Here is a 12,251-nt window from a genome sequence, read left to right as displayed (position 1 = left end):
TGATTTCAGTCGAAACTTTGTATACCGACCAACCCAAACACCCGAGACCCGACCCACTTCACCGATATATGATTTGTCCCCAGAACCACGTGCACAGACGTATAATAATCACGAAAAAAGAGGAGCGAACGCAAATACAATACAAATTTTATTAACTTTTTTTGAAAACAAATTCACACTTTGCAAGTACATTACTACATTAGAGTAAAAAGTTTAAACGAAAGTTCTACCTATTAATTACCTATCTACAGTTAAAAAAAGATCATTAAAATTAATTTTATTTGCGGAAACTATTATAATAAATATATATATAATATATATTGTTTCCGCATATATAATATGTATATAGATTAATTACATTTAAATTTCTAAGCCAACTCCTACAGAGGTTATGAATATGAATTAAATCTAACAACAGCTACATTAAATTAACAAAATCCCGGCCAAATGAAAAAAAAATTTAAAGACTATGTTATATAGAAATACAAATAATGAAATTCTATAAATTTTATAAAGTTACTCAAATTTACAAATGAAAAATGTTCAAATTGTGTACAATATAATGCGGCCTTTGCGTATTGACCGTACATTCTAAATAACCTTTTTATAAAAATGTACATATATTTTCGAATGTGTGTTTCATGTTATAGAGGCTTAAATATTATGCATGTGATTCGGGTTTTTTTTTGAGCAGCAATTCTCAACACTAGGTACATGGAGACTGCGGTCCGCATTGACACTTGCGCAAGGCGTGAAATGTTATCGTTTTAAATTGATTTCAGCAAAAATCTTTAAGTTAAGAGGATACGAATCCGGTGTTAGGGCGAACATTGTCGACGAAAGAGCCGAAGTGAAACCACCTTAAATCCGAAAAGTATTGTACTGATTTGTACAAGGAAGGTTTAATTTAAAAAATCGACGATAAACTCGTGCAGAGAACCACTCAATCCGGTTTACTTATATGTTTTAAGGGCATAATTTCAGAACTTTTCATAGTGAAGACGAATTATATATAGCCATCTGCAGTCAAAGCTGGCTTGTTGTGTATAACTATGAAACATTTTACCAAATATGGACGACCTGATGTTGCAGGATGCTGTTCTGCTGAGGAAGTTAAATGAAGTCGGTTTGATGGGGTTAAGTACTATGTGGATAAAGAGGTTTTGAAGGACATTACAAGAGGAAAGCGTGGTTTGTTAAGAGACTTTACTTAATGAGGGAAGAAAAAAATTAATGCATGCATGCAAGATTAAATCCGATTCCTCGAGTATTTGAGTTTCATTGATATTCGTACGCAATATGGTTCAATGTTCACAACATTTTTAATATATCGCAACTGGTAGACTTGCAATTGAATTCAAATTTTAGCTATCAACGTCCCTATCTGATCACGGATTACCTGTCCAAACGCGCACGTCACAATGTCTCTTATAGTACTTCAACAGCAATTTTCAACAAAGGCAAGATGACAGCTCTTTGTCTCAAACAAATGATTCTGAATTTAGTAATCCTGAAAACGTCCGAGACAAAAAGACGGTCACCTCAGCTTTCTTGCCTTTATTCTTCTTAACCTAATTTTCGTTTTGCTAAATCGTGTGTAAGTTATATTGAGACATCCCAGCTTCAGTTACTATAGCCATTATTCGCTGGATATACCTACGTGCAAGCTAGTCAAGTTGGTTCAAATGTTGAGATGACCGTTTTATACAGCGTAGGATACATGCTAATTAATCAAGTTTGATACTTCAATTTTGCCACATTTTTAAAAGCTAAAGTGAAGGTTTTGGCGGCACGAATGTAAAATAAACGATTTCGCTAAATTAGATCTGCATCGGATGATCGCTAAAATTAGTTATTTGTTGATTAAAGATACTCTCACGAAAACACGCCACGCTTTTGAATAGATTTTTAAGTTCTTTGTTCTCAAAATCAACGGCCACGTGGCGTTAACGGCCAATGCTAATTTTAGAACTGACGACACCGCTTTTCGAAATCCCTTGCACGGCAGGCTCCATATGCCTAGTGTTGGCGATGAATGTATAAAATATTGATATTCCGTACAAAAATCTGTTATAATTCTAAAAAATATGTTATAATTATATCTATCTTGCTATTATGAAAAACACACGGATTAACATTGCATTGAGAATAGCGCTTGAGCAAGCATTTGTCGTTTCTTAAGCAGAATAAGCAGTCTCTGCTTCTCAAGTTCCTTATCAGCAAGCAATCTCTGTTCTTCTTGCTTTAGATATTTTACATACTCACAGGCTTTCTTCAAAATGAGAACTTTAGGCGCTCGGTCGTTGTCTTGCAGTTCCGGCAGGCAGTCACGCAGCCGTTGAAATTTCTCCTTCAACTCTTCGCGCCGTCTTCGCTCTAAAACATTGTGTGTTGCTCGAGTTGTCTCGCTATCCTCGGAGTCATCCGCGAGCTCTTCGGTGAGCACCGTTTCATGTGTCCCTCGACTTATTGAACGTCTGATCTTTCGGCCTCGCTTCGTTGGACTCTCTGGTAAAGCTTGAAGATTCGTTAGGTCAAACGGGCCAACTAGGTTAACCCTTTCGTTCATATAATTCGGATCTAAAAGATAGAATATATCGATTAATCCCCTTACATTACCCTGTAATTATCGCAAAATCGTAATCTTAAAGTACCAAAAACAAGCATATTCTATCAATATCAAGCGCGGTATTTGGTTTTAAGTGTTGCAAACACCATGATCTGAAATAAATTGGATACAATAGCCTGAAATACGCTAAATCCTCGACAGAAATGATACTAAAATTTTCAATCCAATCATGAAGCGCGGTAATTATTTAATCAATCCTTCCCTAGCTATTTGTGTAAATATATTTTTGATTAATTTGAATAGTTCATTAAGACATTATGACTATACCAACAGGTGGTCTCCATCCTTTGTGACGGATTGTATACATTCTAATCTGAAGCGATTTTTGAATTAACGGTCAATCGGTTCAAAATCCTGTGCGATTTGATAAATTGAATTGAAGTTCGCGAAGGATTTTGATCGCGCTCCTTGTGGTCGATCTAGATCAAGCTCGCCTCCAATTTGAAGCCGCAAGGCATTGTATTCATAATATATTACACCGTTATAGAAAGTGAAATATGATTTCAATGTATAGATTTGTCGTCATAACGTGCATATATGTTATTACTTTCGCAATCATTACTATATATTCTATTATGTTTCATGCCACCATATGCAGATTCTTCGATAAAAGGTTTTAATCGTGATAACATGGACCCGATTATACATAAGCTCATAAGGACACTCTCTGCTAGATTAATATATCAAATTTCAAGAAGAAATAAAACTTTGGATTGAAAGCTTTGCTGAATAATGTTCCGCTAATGGCTAACTGATGCATGTACATACGTGCGCATAACCTAATTTTTCCCACACAAACTATAACTTACATGTTTGTTCTTGAGCAAACATCTTTGAGAAAAGAAATCCTAATTTAGGTCTTTGCTTACAGTCGGCTATCTACTATAGTCTAGTGGGTTTGCAGTAGGGATTTCTGAGCCGAATCATATATTGATTGTCACCACAGGATTAAAAGCCATTAAAAGCGCGCGTAAATTTGGACTAAATGAAGGTGTGTAACTTGCTAAATTTATTCCGGAAAAATCCAGACGAAAATATGGATCCGCCCTTACACGGCCGGCTGGAGCAAATCTGACAAACCTGATTATATGATGCGTGTTGTAACTTTTTGCAACGCTCTTTAAAAAATCTGGCGCCGCAACCATGTACTGGCATTGATCACAATATTCTAAGTCAATATAAACATTTAAAGGGAAGATTCCTATTACGAAGTGCGTAGCACATATAGAGTCGGTTTTGTAAGTCGGCTTCATCCGATCGCATGAAAAGCATGTAGGATGTATATAAAGAGATCACCGCTTATATGGCTGCCCACATTTCAATACTCCGGCATGGTCCTTGAATATACAATGAGAATCTTGTAATAAAAAACCGTGATATATTGCTCAGTTTCCACGTTTGCATATCGCAGAGGCTGTTTTCTTCATAATGCTAAAATGTGTGTTGGTGGTCTACTGTTCAGGGAAATATTACGCCGGACTGGGTTGTGATTCAGTTGTAAACCTGTAGAAATGCTAGGTGTAGATACGACTTGCATAGTGTAGTGTATACAATCTCATTACAAACAAAGACTAAATATTTCTTTCAATTGCCTCGATAAACTTGTATTATAGGGTAACATTTTCCAGAATGACTGAAGACGTATCCAGAATTTTCGAGGGAAATTTGAGGTCAGGCTAGGAAATCGCTAGAGTCTGGTGGACCGGATATCTATGAAAATGATGGGCCTGCCTAAAATCGGAATAATCTTTCCGGCCCTTCTTATTGCTCTATTCTGAGCGTTCAGCGGATTCAAATATAGTTTCCGTTTCTTAATTTCGACTTTTGTATCGGCTAAAAGCGCGCCCTGATTTCTAAAAGGTAATAAAGTGTTTATCAATTGAATGTATGCCAATGTCGCAATTTTACTGTTTCATTCAAAAGATGCACTCATTGACAAAGAATAAACATCCAACAATGTGATTGGTTGATAGGTGCAATTAAATAAAGCTACGCCGTTATTGCCATGGTAGCAAGGTAATGAATGAATTGAATTAGAAATTTGAATAATCCCTTTACAGATTGAAAAACAGGTGTTCGAAAAGTCACTAATGCATTGAATATTTGAGTTGCTGGTAGTACAAAATTAATTATTTTTACTCAACAAAAAAGCTGCTTCCCCCGGCATATATTGTCTTGTTAGTTTATTGGTAAGAGGTTGATATATACGGCTTCATTGCAAAAATGTGAATTCGGAACGACTTTTGACTCAAATTACTGGGGGTTTTTTAACATTTTAGTGACATATAGTCTTCTCATAACAAAACAGCTGTGTGTGTTTTTTTCAATTGAATGTCAACAATAGGAACGATAGAAGACTTCGTAAAGAAGGGACAAAGTTCACTGTTACTGCTAGCTTGTATTTATTTACTGAATGTATGACAGACTTTGTCTTTGGAATCATGATCATAACATCAAACCCTATATATTTTTTATGTGTGGGCGCTTAACACAAAAACTCATTTAGCGATAACGCAAAAAACGTGACCCAAAGATTCATTCATACGAACTGCAATATCAATTCTGAGTGCATGACATACAAGTTTCAAGAACACGATCATTTAAGATAATGTTTCAGAGGTGCTGTATTTTAACTTTCGCATCCCTGTAACTGACTCCGAAATCTTTATACTTATATATAAAGACAATGAATATGATTTGCATGGTTCAGTTCTTTCCATTCCTCTGTAAAACGGTTTAATTAGACATGATATTCAATAATGCATGAGATACATATCTGGCCATTCTGAAAGTCTGCTCCCATTTTGTCTACATAAAGTTACGATTGGGTTTCATGAATGTCGCCAATCTTTGCAATTTGTTAAATCAGTTATGAATAGTCGGGTGTAAAACTCTTGCCACTTTATTCAATATTTATGTCAGAATATTTCGATTATTTTTAAAGCAGCAGCGGACTATATCAATATTATATTTTTGATATACGGCTAAGATACATTTCATCTCATCAAATCAATTTAATCTTTCTTAATGTTAAAGAAATCAGTAAAACTTTTCATTAAAATATCTTCATTAGGATGCTAATAAGATGTTGATGTGTTAATCTGCGGATACGGTCTTATATACGCTCTAAGACAAAAAGCCTAATTCGTCATGGGCATTAATTCTAACCATGTTGACATCAGACGATATAGGAAATGTTTATATTCTTTGACCAAAGGCAGACACAGACAGTGCACGATTCATCGCATCTGGTAAAATATATATAGGACCATATGTAGCATATATTGCTATATGTTTATAAATATATAGGCTACTTGTAATTTTAAGCTATATCTGTTTAACCGCTTCAATCATTTGCAAAGAGTATACCCCAAACCTAATGTCCATATCCAAAATTTGCAAAGGACAAGACCACGCGGTTCATAACTACTCAACTGTAACTAAAATTGCAAATCGACCGCGACTTTGTTGAATGAAATAGCACCCGTGAAGATACGAAGACAAAACAAGCTTTTCCTGTCTTCATTTCTGGGGGATATAATCCTTTATATGTTAAATTCTTTACCATAGTTCCAAATGAGGACAGCAGGAAACATTTGAGCCATATAATGATTGATAAATCGCTAAGCACACATCCAAAGTCCAAACAAATAAATGTGTCGACGCGTGCCTAATCACTTATAGCCCAACGTTGATGAAAAGCTTTGAATTTACGACTTGCGAATGATCATTTTATTGCCAAGATGATTTTCAGTAATTTGCGCAAAGAGATATGAAATATTTCCAGCCAAGCCATAACCCTTTATGTACCGAGAGGCAGGCAATATCGTTCAGGAAGGACTGATTGACTTTTTACAGCTATTCGCATCTAATTGTGATAAACTGATGGTGCTTTTGGGCAGAGAGACAAACATTGACCATATGTTACTTGGGCCGCTTAGCAACTCTCACGGACTGCAGTCTGAATGGGAAACTGTGAGAATTTACGAGACATTTCTCTCGTTCCATGGGAGTCTTTTACAACAATTTGAAAACTTTTGGCAAGCGTACACGCGCGAAATTCTTCGCTAATGAGTAACTATTTCGAAAGCAATAGGCGTACGGTGCACGCGTGCCGCAATGACTATCATATTACCGTGTGAGTACACAATAAAGTGTAGATTTCCTGTTTTGCCTACAAATTGCAATCTTTACATAGCTTGTACTTATCGACATCCTAAAATCGTTTGGGGAAATCGAAACACCGATTCGGAGTGGAAAAAGTTCGTATTCTTGCGGTCGTGTTGGTCATGGGTGAGTTCATATTTTATTGGCTGCCAATTCAAAGCTCGCACTCAATATATTCACCGCGGTGAGCCATACAGTCTAAGCGCTTTCAAACTAATACCTTCAGGGAATCTCTTGAACCTATAGTGTTCGGTGATTATAGCCACAAGTAAATGACCGCGTTTATTGGACACAAATTTAGGGAATCGTTTAAGTAAAGTTTAACACTGATTAGCGTATAAACAATTTTTAAACAGCATGGTGAATTTTGGAGCGTAAACTGTGTAGTACTATCCTGCGGTGACGAAAATTGGCTTCGCACGTGTGGCCATGGCTCGTGTCATAATATAAATCTACATGTAAACGAGGCTAGTGGCTAATTAGGCCGCATGGACAGATATACTTAAAAATATATACGAGAACACTTACAAATTTTAATGTAGTCTCAAAATAGCTTATTAGTATACGGTGAATATGCTCGGGTTTTGCGTAGAGGGTCGGTAACGTTAAAAGTAAAAGCGCGTGCTGAACTTACCCGAAATGATGGCGGAATTGCCAGAAGTTGCTAGGATTTCTCGTGTGATCAGGTGTCCCATCGTGTTGAGTGGTTGGATAGGGTTAGCATTGACGGTGAGTACGAATGACTGGCTATAAGCGGGCGATCGTACGACCTGATCCGAAATATGAACTGTACGTATACCATGTGAAATGTAGTTGACATCAGAAACGGTGGTAGGTCGGCTGTCGTAGGGTTCACACGTTGGTGGCTGTGTTGGTTGTTGTTGTTGTTGTTGTGTGGGTTGAGCAGAGTGCATCTGCCACATGGTCTCATCAAATATCGTAGGCGAAGTCAATTTTTGCATTTCTTCGTCGCTAATATCCAGCACTGGCAAGGAGTCCACCTCTGTGTCCACTAGGTCATCGGGAATCTCTTCGGGTACCACTTGAAGACCTTGCTGAAAGCCGTTCTGTGGTGCGGTTGGTTGCATAAACTCTGGAAAGCCTTGGTAGCATAACTCCTCTGGCGAACATGGTGGTGTTGGCAGGACGTTCTGTACTTTCTGCCATGAATCATCTTTCAACTCGTTGCTTGCATTGCACATGTCTTCGTATCCTGAGTCAATTAGAAATCCCATTCGAGGTTCTAGCATGTGACTATCAAGGCGCTCGTAAAACATTTTCTGCAAAAAGAAAAGATTGTGCTTGATGCATGTATACACTGCCCCGTTAGCTTACTAAAGACTGAAGTCGCTCGGTAGTAGCACTACAATACTTATATTTATGTCCTAGAACGTAAAAATGCAAATCCTCTATAATATCCAAATACGTATATCTGATCGTTAAAAACTCTTAAATCTGCCTAAAGTTAGGGAATAAATCCTTCAACCACGCAAACAGTTTTGATAAAGCTCTGCAGCACGTAATATCCCAGAGAGTTGATGCTACCGAGTATAATGTATGAATGTTTACCTCTAAATTTTGTTTAATTGTTGTTTTTGTCCTGCTTCGATTTCACTCGCTCTGTGCTCGTCCAACACTCGTCAACAACTAGAGGACGCCTGGGCGCTGTGCACTAATTTGACTGCATTCGTTTGAAATGTTTGAAATTAGCATATCTCAAAACAATAGGACATTGAGCTATTCTTAGCATTTCAAAGAGCATCCACTCATATAGCTTCGCTGGCATTTGTTTATATGAAACGGAATACGGTCTACGCGCCCCTGCAAGCTCCATATAAATTTCTCATGCTTGAGTAAAATGATCGAAGGGCCGGCGAATTTTTGATTTCTCGATTTCTCGGGAAGGATCAAAAGCACTTTGCAATCGCTACCAGTAACATTAAACTATTGGTTGAAAAGGCCACCGGTCTATGAATATAGTCACAAGCCGAAGGCTTATCACTTTTCTTTTCACGGACATGCATGCAAAGAAAGATATAATTATATATAAAATATTATGGATGCACAGATGTCGAACCTTTCGCGCTGGTCTATAGCGATCTAATCAAGCGCAGCTTTGTCTTTCAAAACAATCAATGGTTACATACATACACTGCAGTACTCAAAGTTTTACAATGCTTGTTTATATATACTTTTTATGCCACCGAACGCGTATATATAAATATACTGTATATATATTTTATATTGACTTGTACTTTTGTATTCAGTATGCGGGACTTATCATTAGGAACAGTAAAAATCAACCGACCAAGGGAGAGCGATTGCTATGATACAGATCAACAATAGTGTGTGCAGTAGACGACAGAATTAATTCAGTACGAATGCTGGCGCGCGTGTTCATTCGGGAGTGTGATTTTAACCAACTGACCGTAATCTCAAATAGCCAAACTGAACACCTGCGTACTTATCACTTGTATTTCACAGGAAGAGTGCATGCCAATGTACATTAGATAAACCGTGTTAATTTACAACGGTATATTCTGCAATGAAATTTTCCCGTTTTACTCGAGTAAGCACGGCCGGTTTGTTTGTCCCTTAGTATTTCGTTTGATGCGGTGGCAAAACCATTAATCAGGGATTAAAGATCTAGTATCTTCTGGCTAATATTAGGAGATCAATGTGATCAGTGTAAATCCGATCGGAGCGAGATAACATTATCCGAATTAGGATTTGTCGACATGAACGCGTGCCAAATTTGATCTGTTTATGAAATCGTGTCGGCAATCTGTCGACTTCGGAACACCCACAAATATGTTAACTCGTAATTAGCTTGCAATGATGACGTGAGAGAGTATACGACGCGGAATATGAAGACATGCAAGATTTTCACTTATAAAGCACTTTCCTATTAACAAGAGTATAGCAAAGAGGTTGAAAAAGAAATCCCAAACTTTTGGCTCCATAACTGAAGTTCAAATCTCATTAGCATCGCGTCATTAGGTTTGGACGTAGGCACACTGTCAGTAGCTTATATACTGTGACCTATCAATTAGTTGAAGTTTTATACTGATAGAGTATGGGATATCGCATATTTAGTAACGTGCACTTATGGCCGATAATTAATGTACTTTTCATCTGTTTTAATCCAAGAACAGTTCTTTAGTTTTTAATATTGTTTTGCAAGCCACCAATCATTACCACCATGCATATTTCACAATTTCTCAAATAGCCATCGTGTAATATATGGACAGAATATAACAATCAACTATAGCTATAGTCTCTTTGTTTTCTTATTTTTAGCATTGATTTTTGGAATGATTTGCCAAAGAACTTATGCAAAATATCGGCTTTTCAATCATTCATTCATTCATGCAATGGCTTCCTTTATCCATGAAAAATTTGGGTGCAACATTTGCTGAGAATCAACAGGTGTTATTTTTTTGAAATGACTTTAGGGCGTCATCTTTATTCTACTTGATATTGCGGTACGAATGGCTAAATTAAGTATACCTATGTCTACTGCAAGCGTATGTACAATAAGAAGTATGAGAACACAGTCGTTTTGTAACAATGTTGTTAACCTTAGCGTGAAATTTACACATGATTCTCAAAGTGTTACATGAATAATAATCAGTAACATTTTTGACATATTCGAATAAAAACGGTTCGTAATATAGCTTGGCAATTCTCGACGTAATGATCTGACAATCGCTACTGCACGTACATGAGAACAAAAGGTATAGTAAAAATTAAAAAATATCAAACATTTACATTATACGAACGTTCAAATGTCTTGGGAATCCCCCCATGCATACCTAATTTCATACAAAATTTCAGACAAAGATCGATGTATATACCACAGCAGTCCTTTATTTACTGCATGCTGATGCCAATATATAGGACTTTGTTTGCCGAGTTCATCCTTCCCTCGTTCATATATGCAAGTCGATATAAGCTTCTGTGTTGCACAGATATTTAAAAACATAGTATTTCCAATTATTTCAAAGAAAATAAAGACGAAAAGTAGAAAACGGAAAAAATTTCAGCCCGCGGCTAAATTGATAAGCGTTCGTAAGCTTTTGTGGACTGAAAAATAAAACAAACGAAAGAAACATTTTGCAAGGTGATTTTCCCAGCCCGTATTGAATTTTTTTTACAATAAGTAAAAACTGCAGGAATGCTAAGTTCTAGCGCGCGAGAGGAAAATTCAGGTCATGCACTACTTTTGTTATATATTTAAGAGCAATGCATGATTGTTATTTACGGCATATTTTAGAATCAGTCGTAGTTCCCCTTGATGTTCAATGGTTTGGTGCTATTGTATTTGTAAGGTTTATCTGAAAATGCCTCAGTTCTCAGTTCTTCAGTACATTATACTCATGCACGTAACTCACATTCACCTGAAAAGTTTCATACAATGCAGTTTCTTATATACTATTGGTGCGATCATTACAGAGTTTAGAACCAACTTCGTACCCAGGGAGGACTGCTCCTAATACACCTGAGTCTCGTGGGCAGCCTTTTCCTGGGTGCGAGGTTGGGTTGGAACAATCAATAGCTAGGCTACAATAAGAGTAAACCGATCATACATTATGAACATAGGCATGCACCATGTAGTAGATCGGAAAAAATCCATTCCTGGCTGTAGAAGGATATTGCGAACAGCATTTCAATTCATGCCTGTGCGACCAGTTGCTATGCTTCTGAGATTTGGAATACGTTTTTCCCTTGGTTGGTAGAATAACCACACAAAGTAATTAATTAAATATAATTGTGTTTACGTACCCTTTGGATAAATTATTTTTGAGTCAGTATGAAACGTTCGTAGATTTAATTTTCGTTATAACCTTAACATGAAGTAACACTGACAAGTTGCACTTTTGAAGCACCTTGTATTTTTAAATATCTAGTTATACGATCCAATTTTGTTGGATCAGATACTATTGTGTTATCATTGAACTGGTAATAAATATATGCAGCCAGCAAATCAGTTACGCCAGATGCGGAGCTGTCTAACAAATTTGGATCGTATAAGAACAGGTCTTAATTGAGCTAGAAGATTCGACAGAACAGGAATTCGAGGCTGAAAATATATAATTATGTATATTCCTATTCCTATGAGACTATATATCTTTGTTTCAACTCTCTTTTGATTAAAAAAATCCATATTTACATAATTCCGTATCGTACAGTATGTAACAATACTGTGTGTAACAAATGCAATTATGTATAAATATATACGAATACATTTCGTTCAGTCGCGCAGACGTTCACGACAATTGTGACATGAAAGTGAGTGTCGCAATATTTGCAAGATATAGATGAATCGATATAAAGAATGCTCGAAACTGACAATGGCTTTGTAATGAAATCCTTGCGTGGAGCTCTCTCATACTGTATATTTACCTTTTTTCTTACCTTCAAACCGTAACCCAGTGTAACAATGCCGCACTAC

The 12,251-nt window shown here is 36.8% G+C and overlaps 1 protein-coding gene across 1 annotated transcript; it reads right to left on the bottom strand.

Annotated features, from left to right (window-relative positions):
• Positions 1-954: 954 nt before the first annotated feature.
• Positions 955-8,468, bottom strand: LOC114532127 (transcriptional regulator Myc-B-like). Its single transcript, XM_028553705.1, has 3 exons — positions 8,366-8,468; positions 7,431-8,076; positions 955-2,580 (listed from the first exon to the last, which is right to left on the bottom strand). Exons 2-3 carry the CDS (start codon positions 8,071-8,073, stop codon positions 2,132-2,134), a joined length of 1,092 nt encoding a protein of 363 aa, XP_028409506.1. The 5' UTR covers positions 8,074-8,076; positions 8,366-8,468; the 3' UTR covers positions 955-2,131.
• Positions 8,469-12,251: the final 3,783 nt, after the last annotated feature.

The sequence above is a fragment of the Dendronephthya gigantea genome, unplaced genomic scaffold (genome assembly GCF_004324835.1).
Source record: "Dendronephthya gigantea isolate DGI-Jeju-01 unplaced genomic scaffold, DenGig_1.0 000078F, whole genome shotgun sequence".
Taxonomy (NCBI): Eukaryota; Metazoa; Cnidaria; class Anthozoa; order Malacalcyonacea; family Nephtheidae; genus Dendronephthya; species Dendronephthya gigantea.
The sequence above is the reverse complement of the archived record's forward strand: the minus strand, read 5'-3'. Positions and strand labels throughout refer to the sequence as shown.

Bases quoted from the DNA above. Each gene is read 5' to 3' on its own strand.
- LOC114532127 (XM_028553705.1), bottom strand. From the start codon at position 8,073: ATGTTTTACGAGCGCCTTGATAGTCACATGCTAGAACCTCGAATGGGA. The intron at 2,581-7,430 runs GTAAGTTCAGCA...TCTATCTTTTAG, and splicing joins CAATTCCGCCATCATTTCGG to ATCCGAATTATATGAACGAA.